Source organism: Excalfactoria chinensis, chromosome 6 (genome assembly GCF_039878825.1).
Source record: "Excalfactoria chinensis isolate bCotChi1 chromosome 6, bCotChi1.hap2, whole genome shotgun sequence".
In the NCBI taxonomy this organism is placed as follows: Eukaryota; Metazoa; Chordata; class Aves; order Galliformes; family Phasianidae; genus Excalfactoria; species Excalfactoria chinensis.
The window spans coordinates 25,728,943-25,751,169 of NC_092830.1; the positions used below are offsets into that span (position 1 = coordinate 25,728,943).

The following is a 22,227-nucleotide window of genomic DNA, read 5'->3' on the forward strand; positions in this document are numbered from 1 at the left end:
AAGGGATGGTGAGTCCTTAAAGCTTCAGAGGCTTCAGTCTTATGACTTAGTATTCTGGGGAGGGGGGAGGAATGTTCTTTTGTTATATTTCAGCGTGTAGGATTCTGACTGGAAGGATGATGCATCTTCTCTCTCACAAGGAATCACGTTTGCTTTACTCCTCAGTGAGCTCTGGGCTTAGCGGGTCAGCCTGGCACGGCTCATATCGGCCTGGGGGATGGTTCAGATCCTGCTGTTGCGCTGGGACTTTTTCCTGTAGGGAAACACGGAGCAGAAACGTCTTTGCCTTTTCTGCCTTAGGAGCGAGCTGCGGGCAGCGCCCGTCCCTCGGCTCTGCATGCAGCCAGATGGCTGCGGGGAGCAACTGCCGCAGGAGCGCATGAGCAGCCGAGGTGTGCTTGTGTAACCGGCAGCGGGTGAGCTCTTCCCTTGTTCTGCGACCCGGGGCAGCTCCTCAGCCCCTCTTCAGTCGTGTTTGCATTGGATCAGCTCCGGCTGCAGCAGCACCGTGGCAGGCAGGACAGGCTGCTGCTCTCTGCAGGAGGAGCGGAGTCAGCTTCAGGCCAGGGCTGCGGTGTGTTCACCCTATTGGAGCGAGCTGTTTCAATGCGGCTTCTTCCCAGATAGGGTGCCCCAGACTGCTTCCTTTCCTGCCCGGAGCTCTACGCGAGCCCTGTGCTCCCGGTGCCGCATGCCGGAGCAGGATATCGCCTTCCCATCCGCACTGTTGAAAGATGTATGGCCAGGGATCAAGCCACTCTTGTGCCCGCACTGAAAGGAGCGGAGATGGGTTGGTCCCTCCCGCTGCACCCCAGTCTCTGTCACCCCTCCATCAGCGTTTCCCTTCCCAAGGTGCCTTTTGGGGCTGCTCGCCATCCTCGCAACTCCAGCTCTTCTCCCCTCCCCCTGCCCACCCCCCAGAAAAGCCTTCAGCCGGAAGCTGCCAGTTGCCAGGAAAAGCCATTAGGATCCCACCGGGGTTAATATCCCTTCGCCTTTTATTGCGTGGGAATCAAACGCCATAAATATGCCATTTCACCAAGCCTGCCGTCCTCTGCGCAGCTGCTCCGCCGGCCGGGCCCTTCCTCCAGATCCCCGGAGCCCTGAGGCACCATTTCGCTCCCCGGGCAGCACAGCTGGGCCTTAACGCCCGCTGGCCGCTGGGTGGTGCAGCCCCGCTGGAGCGGGCGGGGCCGGGGGCGGGGAGGGGCGGCCCGGCACAGCTCGGCTCAGCTCGGCACGGAACTGCCCGCCCCGCGCTACGGCCTCATGGAGCAGCACGGCACCGGCAGCGTCCTGTTCGGTGAGCGGCAGAGCGGGCCGGGGGGGGTCAATGGGGCCGGAGGAGGGAGAACATATGGGAAATAAGTCGGGGGCGGGAGGCGCGGGTAAAAGGTGCGGAGCACGTGGGGAAAGGTACCGGATGGGCTGGGGGCTCGGGAGACAAGGGGGGGAATGTGGGGGGAGCACACGGTGTGATAGGGACGCGTAAGAGGGGCTGGGGGCAGCAGATGGACCGGAGGGGACGCAGACACGTTGAGTGTCACGATGGGACCGGCGGGGTGGCCGAGAGGAGCGCTGGGGTGAACCACGTGCGTGGCCGGGGCACGGGCACACGTGTAGGGCCTTAGGGGGTGTAGGGGAAGATGTGCCGGCGTTCCCACGTGCGCTGCCCGCTCGTTCCGGCTGCTCTTCCCGTGCCGGGGCCGGGTGGGCGGCCCTAGCCTGCTTCCCCTCCCCCCGCGAGAGCCGGTCAAGCCCCACACGTGGCCGGGCCGCTCTCCCGGCGCGCACGTGGTTGGGGCCGTCCCCAGCCTGGAGCCGCCCATCGCGGTGTGGCCCCGCAGAGCCGAGCAGCCCCGCGGCTTCCCAGGCACGTGCCTTTCATTCCTTGTCCTGCTGAGCCGAACGCGGGCCGGGCTTTGGGCCGGGGCCCTTCCCAGAGCCGTGTTCAATGAAGCTGATTGTCTCCTTTGAGAATCCGGCGTCTGGCACGCAGGGCTCAGCTCCGCGCTTTTCCCGTCTGCTTCACACGGGTGAATCATGCCGCAATAAGCGAACACACCCCGGGCACCCAGCCGGGTGTTCCTTGCCACGGTCCGGTGAATTATTTTGCTCTCATAACAGCCCAGAGTCACGCATAGCAAAACGTCTCAGGACTCGGCCCTGCTGCCAGTCCCCATCGCCCAGCCCTGCATCCCGCCCGCTCCTGTTCTCAGCCCTGTCACACACTGTTTTGTGGCTGCATGGTTTGGGGACACCGAGCTCTGTCCCCACAAGGCACTGAGCTGGGGATGCAGTCTCGGAGTCAGTAGGGCAGCAGTTTATCTCAGGGTTGCTGCAGGCTTTTGCGCCCTGGGGACTCTATGGTATTTCTTTTCCTTCTGCTTGCAGGCTGCGAGCTGACTGCCAGCACCAAGTCCTACACGTTTCACGTGGATGAAGATGATGACTCTGACCACGTTTTGGCCCTGTCTGTGGTAAGACAGAGGAAAACAAACTCTGCTTGCCCTCTCTCATGGAGACCCACAGCCTCAACCCCCCCCCCCCCCCCCTCTTCCAGGCTCGCTCCCCCTCCCTGGCCCAGCTACGCTAGGAGGTGCCCTGGCTGCTCAGATGGGGCTGCTGTTGTCAGTCATTGTACAGAGCTGCTGAAGCAAAGTGGTATCAGGAGGCAGCCTGTAGAATAGCCCAGCTGTGGGGCAGAGGAATATTTTTCCTTGTATTTGACCTTTCTGGAGCCCCCCACCAGCTGGGTTCCCAGCCCATTGCTCTCCAAGCTCAGGTATTTGGCTCTCGCTGGGGATTGCCTTCTGTCCTGGGAGTGCAGGAACTGCCAGCAAGGGGCTGGTCAGCAGAAAATGCAGCCCAGGTGCCATCTCTTGAGGCAGCTGTAGGAACAGCTGTCCCAGCTGGAAGGGTGCTGTGCTAAGGGCAGTTGCTGGGGGGTGGCGGAGGGTCTCTGTGCTCTCCCCCATGAGCTTGTGCCCATCAGGAGTTGGTATCCTCCCCAGGTGTGCCTCACGGATGGTGCCAAGGATGAGTGCAACGTGGTGGAGGTTGTTGGGCGAAACCACAAGAACCAGGAGATCTCTGTGCCGGTGGCAAACCTGAAGCTGTCATGCCAGCCCTTGGTGAGAGTTCCAGCTGGTGTTTGGTGGTGGGGACACAGCTCTGTAGCTCATGCAAAGGAATGTGCGTGGTACAGTGCTGTATGATTTCTGTAAATAACCATCAGATGGTGGGGGCTGATCCAGGAGGCTGGAGAAACAAAGTGCAGTGGGTGGAGGTGAGGTGGGAGGGATGCGGCCAGCTGGGTCAAGTGCTGGGCCAGCGAGTGTGGGAAGCTCCGTATCCTGCTTCCACCACTAATTCAGCTCCATCTCTTTGCAGCTGAGCCTGGACAACTTCAAGCTGCAGCCCCCAGTGACGTTCCGCCTGGCAGCAGGCTCTGGCCCCGTGCACCTCGCCGGCTGGCACCAGATCTGTAAGGGTTCACAGCTGGGGAATGGCTTGGGAGGAGCAAGGGGGCATGCTGCAGTGTGTGTGCCAGACAGGGAGCCCATGGGAACCACACTTGGTTCTTCCCAGCACGTGTGCTCAGTGCTGGTTCCACAGAGCTCTCCCCTGGTCAGTGACCCGCCTGTCTGTGTCCCAGTGCACAGGGATGATGCTTCCTTTGAGGAGGACGATGATGATGACATGTCTGAGGAGGAGATGGAGCCCATCGTGCCTGCCAAGAAGGAGAGAAGGAAGCAGTGACTTGTATCCCGGCGAGGTGAGGCGCTGGGCAGCTTTGCGGTGGGTGGTGCTGGGTGCTGCCCTGCCGTGGGGCACTGGTGCTGAGTGGGACCCTTTTCCAAGGTGCTGGTCTCAGTCTGCTTCTTCCTGCAGGTGCTCGCTGGGACTTCTCCACAGACAGCTGTTACCTCAGACACCTCCCGTCAGGACCTCGACTTTTGCTGTGTTTTTTGAATTTCCTGTTGTACCTCCTGGGGGTGGTGGGCAGGGGCTGCTCCTAGCACTGGGAGGTCTCTTTTCCTACATCCATGGGAGGTGAGCCCATCTCCCCATACCCTCGCTGGGGATCAGGGATATGGCGGTCCTCACCCTGTGCCTTTTTGCTGCCCCGGACCTCTGCTGTGTGCACAGCCCCTCTGGCTCTGCAGTGCCCCGGGGTATCTCTTCCCCGGGATGGATGTAGCAGCAGCAGCGGGAGGCGGCATCCTCGCCTGCAGGGTGGTGTTCTGGGAGCTGAATTCTGCTGTGATTTGGGGGAGGTTCCGGGTCACTCCGCTTTGTAGGACGGTTTTTACACACTGAATAAAGGTGGGGGTTTGGTGTGGTGGCTGGCAGCTTCCTCCCGTGCTCGGCGGTGTCGCTGATCTCTGCAAGGAAACCGAGGCGTGTTGGGGACGTGCGTCATCGAAGGGGGCCCAGGAGGCGGGGGTGGGAGGGGAGGGCTCCGGGTCGCTCCTCGGGGGCCGCTAGGTGGCAGGCAGGCAGCGCGGAGGCCGTGCCTTGCAGCGGGGATGGGGTCCGGGCAGCCCTGGGCCGGAGGTGCGGGAGGGCAGGACGGGGTGAATGGAGCCCCGCTTTGCCCGGCCGGTGTGTGCGGGACCTCGTAGGTGTCCTCGGGTGTGTGGGGCCTTGGTCCTACTTGCTCCCTGGAACAGATAAGAGCCTGTAGATCATTTTTAACAAGCTCTCCTGCCAGGCTGGGCTGGGGGAGCAGCTGGTGTGGGGTGAGGAGAGAGTGGTACCGGGAGGGAGAGGCTGTGCAGGCTGACGTCAGATGGCATTTGGGATCTTATAGGATGGAAGGAGAGGATGCCGAGGTGTCTTAGGGATGCTGGGACAAGGGGCTGTGGCAGGAGGGATAGTTCTGTGAGAAGGAATGGCCCGGAGGGGCACACAGAGGGGCTGGGGCAGCTGGCACTGCCAGGTGCTCTCAGTGCCTTGGAAAGGTTTGCTCCCCCTGCTCAGCAATGTCTCGGTCTGGATGCGCTCGGGAGAGAGGGAGATAAATGCTGAGATGGCAGGGGGCTGGGAGGGGGGCTGTTAATGGGGAAGGATGGAATTACAGGGGTCACGCTAGGTGAGCAGCTTCCTTTGCCGAGCTGATTGTATCGAAGCAGGTGCCACCGGCCACAGATAACTTGGGCAAACAAACAGGGCTGGAGGAGAGTGGGTGAGCTCAGGTACAACTGTGCTGGGGTGCGTGGGAAGGGGAGTGTGGGATCTGGGGGATGGGTGGCTCTGAGCATCCCTCCTCCCTGGGGCTGTGTTCCGGGGTGCTGCGTGCCGACATATCCCAGGGGGTGGATCCCTTCCTGCTGTAGCATCCCCAGGACACTGACCCAGGGCAGCCCATGCGAGGCACAGCTGTGGCCGTGCTGTAGGTGGGGCTGGTTCCCTGCTCCATCAGTGCTCAGCTTCTCACGTTGCTTTTCTCCTCCGGTACCGGTGGCTGAATGGATGCCCAGCACAACCAGGGCTGTGGGGCACAGCTGGGGTAGCGCCTGGTGATGATGGAGCACAGATCGTGCTGTGAGACAGACCCAAAGCCATAAGCACCCAGGGCAGGTGTTAGAAGTGAACACAGTTGGGTGGTGTTGGACAGCTGCAGTCCGTGCCCACAGCTGCACAGCAGGAAGGCAGCTTTGCACCCAGCAGCCACAGCTGAGATACCCTGGGGTCACAGGTGCTCTGCCCTCCGACCCTTCTAATTGCTGCAGGCTGGGATGGCTCTGGTGCTGGCAGAGCTGTCACCGCTGGCCACAACTCCCTGCCAGGGCTGGTGGCAGCAGGGCTGTGCCCAGTGGGATTTGGGGTCTGGTGGCCAGACCTGCTATTCTTCTGTCCTTAGGGGAGATGGGCAGGATTTGGTGCCTGTGGTGGGAACTGGAGGGATGAGCTTGGGTAAGTCCACAGGGCTGGTCCGAAGAGCAGCAGGTGCGATGGGGAGCGTGCCCACCTTGCCCCTCCTCTGGGGTTGGCTCTCGCTGCCCCCACCACCTCTCCCCTTGTCCCCATGCTTGGGGCTGGTTCCCCACGATGAGGTCGGGATGAGCAACATCTCCACCGGGCTGGGATGTCCGAGGGGCCATAACCCTGCTGTTTTGCAAACTCCTGGGGTCAGCAGTTCAGCTCCCACTGACACAGGGGCCTGGAGACACACACACGGGCATTTTGGGTGGATGCTGTAAGCAAACAAATGGAGGTAATGTTACAGCCAGCCGACAGCCCCCCGGCCACCACTGTTGGTTTTAGGCTTATCCCCCCCCGCAGGGCTGGGTGCAGGAATCCTCTTCCCAGGAGGACCCAAACCGAAGTCAGATGTGCTGCAGGCCAAGAGGAAGGTACTGGGTGGGCTGTGCCAGCCAGCAGAACTATTGGAGCAGGTCTTGGGGGTGCTGTCTGGTCTGTGCTGGGAGCAGGGATGGGGTAGAGCTGCTCAAGCACCCCATGTGCTTATACTCATCTGTGTGTGTCTCTATTTTCCCATGCCTGAGGCCCACGGTCCCCCTGCTCAGGCTGCTGTGTGCAGAGAAGCTGGACACCAAAATACCCGAACTCATGTTTAAATTACTCAGGGCTGGGGCTATTGCCTTCTTCATTCAGACCCAACACTAAGTATCCTTATTGGCAGCTTCCATCTAACTCAAGCCCAGCGGTGGGACTTGGTGGGACCTTTACCAGTTCTCCCTCCTTGGAGGTGTGTGTGGCCTGGGGGTCCCCCTTCTCATTGCTGTTCCCTCTCCCCTGCAATTCCTGGACAGAGACCAGAGGTCTTTACCCACATCCCTGGCTCACCTCCAAGCCTTTCCTCTGTGTCTACCTAATGGGGCCACACCGCTGTGGTTGGTCCTGTGCAAGGTGTGTGCAGCCCCATGCTGCTGTTCTCCTGTTCCAACATTCCCACCACTCACTGAACAGAGAGGAGAATCAACGGGGAGCAGCTGCACCCCCCTCCCTGTTCCTGGAGCTGTGGGTAGTGCAGACGAGTTCATTCCCACGCATCGTGGTGGGGTCTGGCCCTTGGGGGGGACGCTGAGTTAATGGTGAGTGGTGGGATCGCCCCCGGGCTGCTCAGCACCACTCAGCCATGGAGGAGAGCTGCTGCCTCCACAACGCCCCATTAATGCTGCGGGCAGGGCTGGGGAGGGTGAGAGCAGGGGGAGTGGTGTCCCTTTGGCTCCACTGGGGGGGGTCTCCGTGCGCCTGCTTGGAGATGTGTGGCCGAGCATCCAGGCCTGCAGACAGGAGCTCCTCTCACCCTCAGGTGGGTGTTGAAGTGCCCCTTGCAGGTGCTGCTCTCCTCCATCAGCTGGGGTTGGTGCTGTGATCCCTGTGCAGCGCTGGGGGTTTGTGGGGAACTGCAGCCACGCTTTCTCTGGCAGAAGGGGCCCCTCTGGGCTGTGGGTAGAGATGGTGCTGGAGCAGGGACACTGCTGAGCTGTGGAGGCTGTCAGGGATATTGTGTGACGGAGCAAACAGAGGAGCAGGACAGCCCGTCTGCTGTCTGCTCTGTGGTTCAGCCCAGCTGGGGCAGCCCTGGAATGTCCTCCAACAACCAGCAGCCTGACCATGGGCTGCCTTCCTGGGCATTCTCCATTAGCCATGGCAAGGCAAGAGGGTGATCTGGGGGATAAAATCCTGACCTGGGTATCCCCAGCTCTATGGAAAAGGATGAAGGGAGCAGAGCTCACATCTCTGTGGGTGTTTGATGCTTCACCCACAGCATTCAGTACTGAGACCTGATGGGGCCGTGCTGGCTGCCTCCCCCAGGAGTGATCGCCGTGGCAGCAGGAACACCACAGGTCTGTGGCTCCTTGCTGGGATGGGATTTCTTCCCCCGCCCTATGGCAGCTCAGCCCCGTGCCTCAGGCTGAGCTTTCTCTGCCCAGCAGGAGAGCCAGACGTGAGCCCAGTGCTCAGCTCAGCCCTGTGGCATCCCTCACCTGCACAAAGGTGGGGAAGGACGGGGCAGCAGCAGAAGTTGTTTGTCATTGTGTCGGTGACGCGTGGCCGCCCGTGGGTGATCCCCGTGTCACAGCCGTGCTGGCACTCGAGCCTGTTTGCCGAGGGCAGGGGGCATGTGGAGCTGTCAGCCCCCAGCTGCCTCCCACCCCCAGCACACCATCAGTTGGACACGGCGCAGTTGTGCACTCTCTGTGCACTGCATGGTGCTGCATGGCCTGACCCTGCGCCCATGGAGGGGTGACCACGAGTGGCATCCAGGAGAGAGGTGCTGCATCCAGACCCCTTTCCTTATGATGTATAAGAAAGGCAGGATTGCTACGCTGCAGGGTGGTGGGAGCACCTTGTGCTGCCTGCTCTGGTGCTCAGCTTGTGGGCACGGAGCTGCCTTGCACACCGGGTTGGTGCAGAGGGCTTTTCTCTGAGCTGGATCCGAGGGCTGAGCACCCCCAGAGCCCGCCCTGCAGCCCCTTGGGTGGAAGTGGGCCCAGTCTGGGGCTTCTCCAGACGTTTAGGAAAGCCCTTCAGAAACATCCTCTGGTCTTTTGCAGAGAGAAGAAGGGGACGGCAAGGTGTGGTGCCTGCTCCCAGAGTCTGGCGGTGGGTGAGCCTCAGGGGGTGATGGTGGGCAGCGTTTTGGGGTAAAGCATTGAAGGGTGCCCGAGCAAGGGGGGGATGAGTGAGCCAGGCCGCGGTGTGTGTGCAGGGCAGGGAGGGCTGTGCGGGGCTGCAGGGTGCGTGCGTGTGAGTGTGCGTGTGCGTGTGTGTGTGTGTGTGTGTGTGTGTGTGTGTGTGTGCCGGTGCGGGAGGGCCGCGCAGGAGCGCTGTGTGTGCGCTGTCACTCAGAGGCCGGCTGACAGGAGCTGCCTTTCCAGCGGCGGCAGATAGCGCTGATTGCTGATTCGAGGAAACAAAATAGCAATTGTAATTATGGGCTCTGATAAGATAAAGGAGGGCGCGGGGAGCGCGGGGACCGGCAGCGGGGCACGGCCGGCAAATTAGCGGCTGTCACTCAGCGCGGAGCAGGCGGCCCCGGCCAGGTACCGGCCCCGGGGTCCCGCCCGTCAGCCGCAGCCCCGCCGCAGCCCCCGCCCCGGTGCGCAACAGGTGGCGGGGCCGGGAGCAACGGGGCCCGCCGAACAATGCAGCCCTCGGCGGCCCTACCCGGGCTGCGGGGCTGAGCCCCGACCCGCCGCGGCCCCATGGCCCCGCACAGCCGGTGCTGACGGACGGCCGTCCCTCCAGGTAAGAGCCCGGCGGGGACGTCCGGGGAAGGGGGGGGGAGTCCCGCCGCCCAGTACCCCCGGCTGCGCTGTTTGCTCAGCCTCTCGAAACTCCTGCCCACCCCTCCGCCCCGGTAATCCTTTTAATGTCTGGCACGTCCAGCTAGAGGGCTCGGCCCCAATCCACAACGCGGACCCGTAAGCTGCGTTTTACAGATGGGGAAACTGAGGCACGGCGCGGGGACGGCATCCCTCCGCCGGCCGATCCCGTAGTGCGGCCATCCCCGAGCGGCCGCTGCCGGAGGTTCCCCTGCTCCGCCGCCCCGCCGGGGCCGCCCCCCGGGCTCTCCGCCCCCGCCGCCTCCCGGGCCGGCAGCGGAGCGGAGCGGGGCGGGGGGCTCCCCGCGGCGGGGGGCTGCCGGCCGCGCTCCCCCGGGGGCTGGGCGGGCGGGCCGGCGGGGGCCTTTCCCCTTCTGTAGCCGCTTGTGCCCTCCTTTCCTCGGGGCGAGGCAGGGCGAGAGGAGTCGAGGAGCCGAGCAGAGCCGCGCCCCCCCCCCCCCACCCCACCGCCGGGCTCCGGGCTGTCGGCCCCGCAGCGCTCCGCGATGGACCCCTGCTCCTCGCTCTTCAGCTACGTGTGAGTACCGCAGCCCTCCCTCCGCCTGCCCCACAGCCCTCCCTCCTTTCCTCCCCGCAGACCCCCGGCTCACATCTCTCTCCCGCTTTCTGTCCATCCCCCCCCTCCAGGTTCATGCACTTGTTCGTCCTCTGCCTGCAAGCCCAGGTAAGCTCCCGCTCCGCCGCCGGCTTTGTTCGCCCCTCGGGGCTGGGGGTCGGGAGGGGGGGGTTGGCTTAAAGTCCCGCAGACGACGCGAGCCCCGGTGGAAAGAGCCGGGAGCGGGAGGCTGCGCATCGGTTGCGGGATGGGGTGCGGGGGTGGGATGGGCCCCCCGCCCACCCGGGTTGCGGGGGCTTCGGGTGTTCGGTCCTCCCGTTCTTCTTTAAACCGCACCACGGATCGGTCCTTCCTCTTGTCTGGGGGTGTTTTTTCATCTGAAAAGTAAAGTAGAATCGAGATAAAGGCGTCGGGGTGGAGGAAGAAAAAAGGGGAGAATAAAGGAAAAGGGTGTGGGGGGGAGAGGGTGAAGAGGAGGAAAAGGGAAGGAAAAGGGGTAGGAGGGAAAGAAAGTCCGTTTCCTTACTAAAAAGCGCAGATTTCAGTCCAGCTGAACGTTGCTGCTGCTGGTTGGCATCGCCGGGGCCAGGAGTGTCAGCAGGAGATGGGGCTGCGGCTGTGTGTGCAAAGCGGGGTGAAACCCCTTCCCCCGAGGCCACAGGTGCAGAAGCGTTTTGAAAACGCTCCTTAAGCCGCTTTTTATTATGATTATGATTATTTCATTGGAAGCTCAGGAGAAAAAAAAAAAGAAAAAAAAATGGAGTTTCCAGCCCCAAAGCGAAGGAGTGTGTGGTTGTATAAAACATAGCTGTAATATTTTGGAGGACGAGACGGAGCGGCACGGCTAATGACCTCTCCTCCACATGGTACCCTCATCAGGGCCGGGAGAGTCCGTGCGTTATCCGCAGCCGGCTGTAGGAAAGGCGCGGAGGCAGAGGGGTGGCACTGCCGAGGGGAAATGTCGGTGTAGGGGCGGCTGCGAGAGAGCGGCGGCTCCGGCTTTTATTGGGGTCTGCTGGTGGTGGGGAATCTTCCCGTTTGACGTGGGGGTGGCGGGGGGGTCCCGGCCTGCTGGTGTTGAAAGGATCGACCCGCTAACATTTGCTCAGAATACGTCTTTATAAATGTCAGTGAGCGGCGAAACTTTCCGGACTTAAAAGAGGGGTTGGAGACGAGGGGGGAAAGGAGCCCTGTGCTGGGGATGGGGGAAGCGGGTCGGGCTGAATTGCTTACGGCTGGGGAGCAGAAGGTCTGGAGGGGTTGGGTCGGCTGCTGCTATGGGGCCGGGGGTCAGCACCGGGATGGGGACGGCACCGGGATGGGGGTGAAGGTGAGGGATGGCTCATATGTGGGTAAAGGTGCTCTTTGGGGTTTGTGCCATAGGTACCCTGTGAGGGGAGCGGAGTCTTGATGGCTCGTAGCTCTACCTCATCTACGGGTTTTGGGCATGAAAAATGGGGTGTTTGGGGGAAAGGGGGTTCTGGAAGCTGCATACCTCATCTCGGGTACCTCCGTACCAGCTGGGACCCACTGAGTCCTAGTGGACCTTGGGAGCCACTGAGCCCCATCATGTCCCCAAGAAACCCATGCTCGTCTGGGGGGTCCTAGTCCCCAAAAGGCTCAGCTCCCCCCATCCCACTGACTCTGCTCCTCCTCTGCAGGCACTGGTGATCCTTGCTCAGCCCGTTCTCCCCTCTGAGGAGTAGAGATTATAATGGTGTGTCGTATATTTTTTAATTTCCTAAAGGTAACTGTTCAGTCCCCACCTAATTTTACACAGCATGTGAGGGAGCAGAGCCTGGTGACAGATCAGCTCAGCCGGCGGCTCGTGCGCACCTACCAGCTGTACAGCCGGACCAGCGGGAAGCACGTGCAGATCTTGGACAACAAGAAAATCAATGCGATGGCAGAGGACGGGGATGTGCACGGTAAGGAAGGATGCGGCTTGGGGGGGGGGGGAGGGCTGGGGGGTGTCCTCAGTGCTGTGTGCCGATTGATGGTTTCCGTCCTGTTGGTTGAGCAGAAATCGTTAGGATCGTTCGGTGTGTGTGGGGGGTTGTGAAGGGAGAACAGCGGGGTCAGCGCTCAGTGAGTTTGGGTGCTTGTGGGGTAGGTGCTGCTCGCTGCTCAATGCTGCTGTGCACCTGACTTGCAAGGCTCGGTTTGGCACAGGCAGCGCTGAGCGTCTCTGATTCTTACTTTGGAGGAGAAACGGAGGGCAAAGTTGGAAAAGAAAAGGAGCGAGGGGGATTGAAATTGTAGGTGAAGTGCCGCTCTGGAGTCCTGCCCTGAGTTAGAGCCATCCAAAGCAGTGTTTCCCCCACATACCCCCTGTGCTTCCCCTTCCTGAGCAAGGAGTGTGGGCTCAGTGAGGTGTTGGCTGTGGGTGAGGAGGAGACAAAGCTGGGGGGCTCTGTAACTGTGTGCAGCCCTCCTGCTGCTGTGCTGCTCTTGGCACCCTGTGTACCCCAGGCCATGGTTCTCTGGGGAGGAAAGCAGTGCCACGCTGCAGCCACCCAAAGCCAGGGCACCTTCACTGTGTGTGCTGGTGTCACAGGGACAGTGGTGTCGACCCCATCCGCGCTCAGTGGGGCACTGTGGCCCATTCCCTTGTGGGCAGGAGGTGCCCATGTCAGCGCGTGCCATACGGAGCCATCCCAACTGTTGTTCTTTGGCATTAGCTGCAATTTCCCTTTCTTGCTGAGGGAGATCAGCAGAAGCACCTTGCTTCCTTCCCTGGCTGGTTTGGCGTTGGGTTTTTATTCCCCTTTTTCCCTTGGCTGCCGATGTCGCACCAAACTTCAGCTGTGTGTGGAATCCCATGCGCTGCATTAGCAAGGAGCTGCTCCGGGATGGAAGGGGTGTCAGCCAGCTTCCCAAGCAAAAGGGCCGAGCAAACCCCAAAGCCTCCTCTGGCTAGAGCCCTGTAACGCCTGCTTTTCAAGGCAGCTCCACACCTCCAGGAGCGGCCAGGTTTAAATAAGGCCAAAAGGAGGGGACACGCGGCGGCGGCTCGAAAAACTCTATTAAAACGTAATAAAAGAGGTGAAGCATCTGAGGAGCGGGGCAGGAAAACGAGGGCTGATCTAAAGCAGAAAGAGAACAAGCAGTTTTTCAGATGTAAAGTTTTAGGAGTTGCAAGTCTGTAAATGTTAAAATAGAGGTTCGGGATTGTTCTATATGAATCTCCAGGGAGGCCCCCATGTCTGGAAGAGCTATTAAATCGCTTCTTACTTTCACCTTTTTTAACATTTCCTGAATACTTTCTCCTCTTCGCAGTCCAGTTGGGGGATCAAGTGTGTCTCGCTGCATTTTTTCAGCGTTTACGTAGCCGCTTTCCCTTCAAAGTTTGAGCACGAAACATAACTTTTCTGGGATAAATCTGTCACTTCGGCGAAAGAGCAGAGTTGAAAATGTTAAGCTCCCCCTGTCCCTTAAACAGGGAGAAAAAAGGTCTCCCCGAAACCTTTGTCGGGAGAAAGCACCCTTCGTTAGCAAAGGCCCTTTTCCTTCTGCTGCGCTGGTTTCTTTTCCCATCTGATTTTTGGGGCGGGCGGAAGGCACTGATTTATTTTTGCGGGTGACCCCTCTCCCCACACTGACGTTTTTACAGCCGACTTCACATGGAGCCCGGCGCTCTCCGTTATCTGTCTTAATTGTCAATATCTGACGGACTCCTTCTCGGCCCCGGCAGCGCTGCCGGCTCCTCCTGTGGTGCTGTTGATCCGTTCACTCTCTGCAGTCCCTTTGCTCGGGGCTGTCCCCATCTTGCAGGGTGATGGCTGTGACTCTGGGGCCGGAGGGGAGAACCGTGCGTCCATGCCTGCCTTCCTTCTCCCTCCCTCACTGCTCTTCCTATCTCTGGGAGAGAGCAGGGAAAAATCAATTCTCCTCAAAGCTTGGACTGCCTCCCGGATCAATCCTTCCCCCATACTGGTGAATGGGGATCTCTGGCTCAGTGCTCTGGGAACGCTGAGCCCATACAAGAGGCTCGTGTGGGGTGAGAGTGGCCAAATTTCCCTGGGCTGGGGCTGCAGGATGGTGCAGGGGGTGCTGGAGGTGAGAAGCTGTGGGGGGCAGTGGGAGAAGTCCCCCCGCTTGGTGCAGGATCAAGACATCATGGAAACAGGCAGTGATTTATTTGTGGTCCTGAAGCACTGCTCAGGCTGGGTTTAGTTAGCATGTGGCCTGGGGCTGCCATCCAGCAACACTGCTGCAAAGCCACTGCCGGGCTGGGGGCTGTTGGTGAAAGTGAGCTGCATAGTGGTCTTGAGGAACTGAGCACCCCATCTGCAGAGCTGGGAGAACAAGGGCACCCCATGGGGCAGAGGCTGTGTGCTCTGATTGCCCTCTGAAGTGGGGCGGGCAGCAGCGAGGGCTGATGTGTGGCAGGACATGGTGGTGAGGTGGGACAGCCCTGGATGGCTTTCTGTGGGGAAGCCTTTGGCACCTGGCTCAGCATGGCCCTGCTGCTGCTGTTGGATTTGGGGTTTGCCCTGGAGGAGAGCTGCTGGAGGGCTGCAGGGCAGGGAGGAGGATGCTCTGTTCCCAGGGTGGCTGCAGTAGGGAAGGTGACAGACCTATTTATAGGCAGCTGATCGACCCGGCGATTTGCATAGCTCCTTCGGAAGTCAATCGATGCCTCCATTAAAAAACTGAGACCAAATCAATACGCCCTCTCGACTCGCACAAAGGTGAAAGGCATTAAAAGGATGGCCGTACCCTTCACGCCTCTCCTGCCAGCTGCAAAGTCACTGCTCCTCCCGCAGCCCCAGCTCGGCACGGTGTCCCCATGGGCTGGGGACAGCTGGCAGAGCACTGTGCAGGGCAGCTGGTTTGTCCCCTGAGTTCCCTTTTTCCTCCTGGGATGTTCCCGTGGCATCTGAGCCACGTGAATCTGGGCAAGGCAGAGCTGCTCCAGGTGACAAAGTGAGGTGACCAAGGCCTGCCATTCAGGGATGCAGTGACAGAGAGGAGGTTGGCATTGCCAGGCTCTCCATCCCTGTGACCTCCCTGTTTCTCCTCCCGCTGTTCTCCCCAGCCAAGCTCATCGTTGAGACCGACACCTTTGGGAGCCGTGTGCGCATCAAAGGGGCGGCCACAGGGTTCTACATCTGCATGAACAAGAAGGGGAAGCTGATCGGCAAGGTAGGGTGGGGGCTGGCACCCATTTCTGAGTTGGGAGGTGGGGTAGGGAGCATAGGGCTCTATCTGGGGTCTGGGTACAGGGAACCCGCAGCCTGGCAGCAAGGGAAGGGGAGGGTGGGTGCTGTGTGGGGCAGCGCCCTTGTATCTCCCCGAACAAATAGGCAGATTGCTGGGCTATTCTCCCCGATTACATGGTACAAGGGCTGGGAATGTTAAGATGCTCTGTGGAGCAGGCCCTGAGCACACCGGTTAGTCACGCTCCCTCTGAGCCTCCATGCTCCTACCCTGGGGTGGATGAACAAAATCCTGACAGGGAAATGAATTTTCAGGAGGGCTTTTCCACTACTTGGGGCTGGCTGATATTAACCTAGTTGGGAACCACAACAGTTTGGGTCCACTCCCTGCTCCCTGTGCTTTGTTTCATGTGCAGGAGCTCATCCTTCAGCTGTCCCATGCTCCCTGCATTCAGCATCTGTGAGCGTTACAGAATGGCTGGGTTAGAAGGGGCACTGAGGACTGTAGAATCACAGAATGGTTGGGAACCCTCCCAGTTCCACTCCCTGCTGTGTGCTGGGTGCCCCCAACCAGATCAGGGCCCCATCCAACCTGACCTTGGGCATCTCCAGGGATAGGGCACAGGTCAAAATCCAGGCAGCAACCTAACCCCAATCCCTCACATCATTCCATTGTCCTCATGGACCATGTGTTGTCCCTTCCTGCACCTGCTGCATAAAGGGTGGGTGGGTGGATCACTGTGGATCACTCCCAGCCAGCCGTCAGGTGGTGAGAAGCGCTCTCATTGTTGAACCCCATTCCCTCTATCCCCATCTGCACAGAGTAACGGCAAAGGCAAGGACTGCGTCTTCACCGAGATCGTGCTGGAGAACAACTACACGGCGCTGCAGAACGCCAAGTACGAGGGCTGGTACATGGCCTTCACCCGCAAGGGCCGCCCACGTAAGGGCTCCAAGACCCGGCAGCACCAGCGTGAGGTGCACTTCATGAAGAGGCTCCCTAAGGGCCACCAGACCACCGAGCCCCACCGACGCTTCGAGTTCCTCAACTACCCCTTCAACCGCAGGAGCAAAAGGACTCGAAACTCCAGCGCCAGGGTGCGTCCGTGACGTATGGCCCTGGGTGGACTGAGAGAGAGACGTTGTGATAGGGTTATTAAAGGAGGAAAAACCACCAGGGGTCAGGGTGGGAGGGGGGAGTAAGGGGAGGGATAAAAGAACGACATGCTCTAGTTGTTGATAATTTGGGGGTTGTTTTGTTTTTACAAAAAAAGGAGAAAAAAAAAAAAGATAAAAAAAAAAGAAGAAAGAGGCTCTATTTTTGTACTCCAGCTTTACAAGAGATGAAATGTTCACAGACTGGTGAAGGGGGGAAGAGCCCTTCGCTTAGCAATTGTTTTAGTGTTTGGGGTCGTGTTTTGCTTTGTATTTTTTTTTTTCCCTGTAGCTTTAGGGGGGGGGAAATCCTCAATTAAAACAAACAAGAAAAAAAGGAAAAGATGGGAATCCAACCCAATGGAACTGAATGGATGCTCAGCTGAATGGATGCGCAGCGGAGAGGCCGGATAACGATGGAGGGCATGGATGCGCCTCGAGGTGACAGAGGACTCACAGCTCCATCCCCATGTTGTGACTGGGGCCAGCTGCCCTTGAGTGCCCCATAGGGAGTCCTGGACGGGTTTGGCACCGCTTGCCCATCAGAGCATCTTGGGATATTTTAACCGCTCCGGTGCAGCAGCGGGTGATGGCTGAGAACTGCTTTTGTATTTCTTTCTTTCTTTGTTTTTCACCTGCAAAATATGAACTTTTTGCCAAAAAAAAAAAAAAAAAAAAACCGAAAAAAAACCTATTTTTATTTTTTAATCAGGTGGAATTTTTCATCTGTCCAATTAAAGAAGTTTACAAATCACTGCAGAGCCCCTTCGGGCTGTTTTGTGGTAGCGTTCAGTCAGTGCTTGACTCTTCCATCCTCAGCTGTCTCTTCCAGGTTTGCTCTCTCCTCTTTGCCCGAGGAAAGGAGTGGGTTTCTGTAACGATTTCTGCTGATGGAGGCCCAGATTTTTATTTAGGACAAAAAAGGATCCAGGGAAAGATGAAATCCTTGGAGTGAGCGACCCCAGCCCCACTCTGCATGTGCTGCCCTGGGACCGCCTCTCTCCAAAGGGTTAAAGCAATTACTCTTAACGGGGAGGGCAAACAAAGACACTGGATAGGAGTCAGGACCAGGGGTGAATTTTCATCCAATTTTTATGTTTTTTAATTTTATTTTTTTTCCTGTTTCCTTGAGGATTTTTTTTTTTTTTCAGTTGTGTACAAATTTTAATGTGAAATGATTTGAAATATTTATTTAATATGTGCATTAAAAATTTGTATTAGTCTACCTGAAGCCTGCCTGCTTTCCTGGGAGGGCCTGGAGAAGCAGGATGGAAGGGGGGGGGGTGGGGAGGATGGAGAGGTGCAGGGTGGACCGAGGCTGCTGTGTGCTGTCAGCCCTTCTCCAGAGGGCGGAGATGGGAGGGTGCTTGAGCTTCTGGATCCAGGTGTGTCTTATGAAAATCATGTCCTTCCTTTAGTAAGTTTAATGGGGAGGTGGCACCTCTCTGCCCTGTGGAGGCACTTGCATTGGTACCTGTGTGACACAGTAAAATGGAATCTTGGCATGGGATGAGGCTTTCATGGAGTCATATCAGGATTGCACAATGGTTGGGGTGGGAGGGTCCTTAAAGCCCACCCGGTTCCATGCTCCTGCTGTGGGCTGGGTGCCACTCACCAGGTCAGGGTCCAGGGCCCCAACCAACCTGACCTTGGGCACACACTGCTTTCTGGGAATGCCCAGAGCTTCTTCTCAGGTAGCCCCAGTTGACCACACAGTGGTGTAAGGGAGGGGTCTCAATCAGGGCTGGAGCTGACAGCTCTGAGACAAGCCTGTGTTGTTGTCCCCAGATGGCAGGGAATACAGGTGAATGGCTCCTGGCCCTTCCCCAGGTGGAGATGGTGTTTGATAGGTCTTAATGGGTGCTTTTCTTTCATTAATTTGTCTAATTGCTTCTCTTAATGGTTTTGCGAGCCTGGATGAATCGGTACTTGGTGGCTGCTCCAGGTAAGGGCAGCAGAAGGGCAGGACTGGCTTCAGGCAGGCCACCAGGTGTCCCCTTGCTGCTTCCCCTGGGACAATGGCATGGGGGAGGGCACGGCCTGGGCACTCCATGCCTGGGGCCACCCAGGACCCAGGGATAAGGGGACAAGGTTTGGGGAAGGACACCCCATGTGTCCCACCACAGCCCTGTGCCGCCTACCAGCTCATGTTGTGCTGCTGACAAAGGCACCCAGGCTGGCTGTCTCGGGGTGGCTGGTCTGAGGTTAATTAGTTCCTTTTCATTTAAGAGCTTTTTGGGTTACCATACAACCCAGTAGCACTACAATCTGGGGCTTTGTTTATTGCACGAAGGTGTCTAGATTCAGCTTCCAGCCAGCAAATGTCATTTTGCCTTTGCTTGGAAGATTAAAGTGCCTGCTGCTACTTAGTTAATGAGTAAGTGAATTAATTAATGGCTCCTCATACCCTGTTCCTGCACTGATATCACTTGATCCTGGCTGGAGCAGTGTGCCCAATTCCCAGCAATGTGGCACCGAGGGATGTGGTGGTGATGGGTTGATGGTTGGTTTAGACGATCTTAGGCTGGATCTCTTCCAGCCTTCATGATTCCACAGCAGAGAATCAGTAGGTGGAGGCGGCAAGAGCAGGGAGCTGTGCTGCTGGAGAGGGGCTGTAGACCCCCACTGCACCAGGGCTTGGTCCACCATTCCTACTGTAACTTGTCTGTGCTCTGTCCCATATGAGCACCCTGGTAGTCATCACAGCGTGTACCCACAGCAGCTTGTCCATGAGGTGTCCATGGAGCAGGGTGAGCCGTGTAGCGCATGGCAAAGACGGGGCACGCTCCAGTTGGGAAGGAGGGCTGGGCTGTTTGTTTATTGCATCAGGCTCAGCTTTCAAACATCTCCCTGCCATCCCCATCCCCCTCCTTTAATTAATTCTGGGTAAGGAGTCCTGGCTTTATTGTGCCACCGAGCCAGGGCTCCCTGTGGGAAAAGTCACACCTTCTGAACAGCTTCTGATACCATGCAAATGAAGGACAAGTCCAGGAAATGCTTTCATCTCGGACCTGTCCAGCCCCCTGCCCATTAATTACACACATTTCATTTGTGTGAGAGCAATTCCTCTCGAGGAGGGGGTGGGAAATGGCCACGGTGTGTGGATCATCTCAGCCCTGCTCTCTAAAGACCCCTCCTTGGAAGGGGGTTTATAGCCAGAAACTGGGACGCTTAGGGACTGAGTAGGGGATCCTGTATTTCTGCTCTTGCACAGCTGCTCCAGGTGGAATCATAGAATGGCTGGGTTGGAAGGGACCTTAAAGATCACCTAGTTCCAACCCCACTAGTTGTGGTCACAAGTGTTGCAGGAGCATCCTTGAAGGGAGGTACAGGACTGAGCAGGAATAAGCTCAGTGTTCTCCCAGGAGAGCAAGTGTCCAGGGCAGGAAGCCTTGCTGGCCATGTATGCACCAGCCCCAGTGCTCATGCTGAGCATTTCTCTCTGTGCCCCTCTCCTTTTTTCATAGCCCCTCTGACTCTGGTGGTCCTGGCACAGCTGATGGCACCTCCACCCTGGCTCCCATTTGCCTGGGGCTGATGGGGAGAGTCAGCCCCAGATCACGGAGAAGACACAGAGACAGGGATTTGGTGGGTTCTTGCAGCCATGATAATAACACTTAGCACTTCCCATAGCACCTGGGATGCTCCAAGCACCTACACATCTGCTCCTCGTTACCACCCCACTTCCCATTTACAGCACCTCTGCCCCCTGCCCAGACACTTCAAGCAGTAACGGTTCTACCTCTGCTCTCTCCCAGGAATCTCCTTTGGGACAGGGTCCTGGGGAGCTGTGACCATGTTCTCCTTTGGGGATGGGGCAAGATGCTGCACTCCTGGATGAGGTAAGCAAAGCTGTGCTGTGTTTACCAAAGGGTGAGATGGAGCCTGTGAGTAGCAGCCTGTGCTGCTCCACCATGAAGCCTGCTTCAGATGTGCTGCTCTGGGGAAGAGGGATGTTCCTGGGATTCATTCAGTGTCTCCTGCATTCATAAGGGCTGGAGCACAAGGAGGTCCCTTTGTGGCTGTCAGATGCAGTGGCCAAGATGCAATCTGTGGTTGTGAAGTCCTGAACTAGAGGTTGGGCTGTGCTGGGAAGAAGGACTGTGGCTGTGCTCAGGTATTTTTTTGTCAAGCTTGTGCTGTTGTGGGTTGGAAATGGGATGCTGAGGGCTGCTGGAGCCTGGGTGCCTGGTGTGTGTCCCTGCTCCCATCTGGGTTCCCCTGTTCAGTTTGGAGGACTCTTATCAGGTACAGCCGTGGCACTGTGAAGAGTCTGTGCTTCCTAGGATGGCCTCTCCATATGGCCAAGAGTCTTTTTTCTTCTCTTTTCCATCTTTTAGAGCTTTTATAGCAGAAGGAGATGGAAAAACTTGGCCTTGGTGATCATTTTGCCAACTCTATGTTGTAGTAACGCACCCTGGTGTCTGGAGTCTCTCATTTTATGAGTTCCTCTCGGAGCGGGTGACAGCACTTGCCCAAAGACTTGCTATCACATAAGGTCAGTTACACCAGGTGGCACCAGCCAGTGCAGCAGATCTTGGCATGCTCAGTGGTTTCACTGCTGCCATAGCAAAGGAGACTACGTAACGGATTTGGAAGGTGGATGCTCATAGCAAACATGAGGAAAAACTCCAGTTGCAGCATCCAAAAGAAAGACCAACCGACCAAAAGAAAAGCAAACCCAACTGCAACAGTAAATGCTACTGAGATGCAGGGTGACAAGATGCGGGCCGTACATTGGTAGGAAAAATTTGGCTTGGAGATGTGAAATGGGATGCTGAGTGCTGGCTTGATTTGCACACTCAGCCCAGCGCCCGTGAGAAGCAGCTGCCCAGCTGGGAGCCAGCCCTTTGGTAACGGCCTGCGAATTTCCCTGGGCTCCGTTAATTGCGGGCCGGCTGCTAGTTACAGCTCCAGGTCAATTGCTGGGAGTGTTGGGCCCTGCTGAACAACCCCTTGATATCAGTTGTTAGCCCAATTAACAACCAGTTTGGCTTCAGTTCGGGCTGTTAACCATCAAACAGATAACTGCTGGTCATGATTGATTTCTCAGCAGTTGGGGCTGCTGTGGAGGAGCTGACCTGTTCCATGAAATGCCACAAAAGCCAAGACCTGGTGCAGGCATCTGGCTCAGACAAACATCAGGGCCATCCCACAGCAAGGCAGGCAAGGCAGCAGCTAAGATTTCTGCTTGCTTGGGTTGAAATGAGGTCATCAAGGTGTGTTAGGCTGAGCCAGATCCACCACCATGTGGTGCTCCAGCCCTGTTTGTAGGGTGACCACTGGTACTCATGGTCATTGCAGCCTCCATGGACGGAGAATGGTTGGTGCCCAGCTCTCTGCCACACTGTTTCTGTGCCATCCATGCAAATGAGTTTGTCCAGTTGGAATGCTCAAGTGTTTCCACATTTCCATCTGTGTGGCCAGCCAGGAGCTTGGATAGGGAATGGGAACACTTTGAGAGCAGCCCAGGATTTTGGCCTGACTCAGCAGGTAGGCAATGCAGACCCATCTGTAGACGTGAGTACATCTATTAAAGCCATGAAATGCTCTTGGGGTAATAGGTAAGGCTGGCAGTGTGGGGTTTGCTTAAGGTTGTTGGTCAGCTCTTTCTCCGGTTCCCTCTGCTGCTTCAGATGAACCTCAAGGTTCCTCCAAGAGCAGACCTGGTTTTCCCTGATGTGATGCTTTTCCCTGCCTTTAGTGGGAGGTATGGTTGTCCCAGGTGCCCATCAGTGTGTAACCCTGCATTCTGCCTGTAATTAGAAATGTGGGTAAGCAGGAGAATTAAGAACTCATCTTTCCCACTCCTCGGATCTGTCAGCAGAAGTTATATTTACAGCTTGTGTACTTCAATGTTTGGGCTGAACATGGCAGTCCGGGCTGGTGCATCTCCTGTCTGCCTTTTTCTCCCAGCAGCTGTTGGTAAATGCATCCCTCTGAGATGGAGCTGCTGTTGGGTTCTGACTTTCTCTGTTTTACAGAAAGCTATAAACAGAAGCAGTTGGTTTTGCTGGGGGCTTTTTTT

General features: G+C 57.7%; 2 protein-coding genes and 1 long non-coding RNA gene across 4 annotated transcripts; all 3 read left to right on the plus strand.

Annotated features, from left to right (window-relative positions):
- Window positions 1-1,157: 1,157 nt before the first annotated feature.
- NPM3 (nucleophosmin/nucleoplasmin 3) lies at window positions 1,158-4,360 on the plus strand. The gene is made up of 6 exons (XM_072340577.1): window positions 1,158-1,303; window positions 2,395-2,480; window positions 3,015-3,134; window positions 3,394-3,487; window positions 3,659-3,778; window positions 3,895-4,360. Exons 1-5 carry the CDS (start codon window positions 1,270-1,272, stop codon window positions 3,760-3,762), a joined length of 438 nt encoding a protein of 145 aa, XP_072196678.1. The 5' UTR covers window positions 1,158-1,269; the 3' UTR covers window positions 3,763-3,778; window positions 3,895-4,360.
- Window positions 4,361-8,980: 4,620 nt separating this feature from the next.
- On the plus strand, window positions 8,981-16,204 carry FGF8 (fibroblast growth factor 8). Of its 2 annotated transcripts, none has more exons than XM_072340489.1 (6): window positions 8,981-9,228; window positions 9,720-9,843; window positions 9,954-9,990; window positions 11,630-11,810; window positions 14,924-15,030; window positions 15,867-16,204. In XM_072340489.1, exons 2-6 carry the CDS (start codon window positions 9,812-9,814, stop codon window positions 16,152-16,154), a joined length of 645 nt encoding a protein of 214 aa, XP_072196590.1. In that variant the 5' UTR covers window positions 8,981-9,228; window positions 9,720-9,811; the 3' UTR covers window positions 16,155-16,204. The 2 variants fall into 2 exon arrangements, with proteins under 2 accessions (XP_072196590.1, XP_072196591.1); XM_072340490.1 differs by having other exon boundaries at window positions 11,663-11,810.
- Window positions 16,205-19,904: 3,700 nt separating this feature from the next.
- On the plus strand, window positions 19,905-20,649 carry LOC140254279 (uncharacterized). The gene is made up of 3 exons (XR_011904128.1): window positions 19,905-20,041; window positions 20,193-20,316; window positions 20,540-20,649. It is a non-coding gene; the product is annotated as an uncharacterized lncRNA (long non-coding RNA).
- The last annotated feature ends 1,578 nt before the right edge of the window (window positions 20,650-22,227 follow it).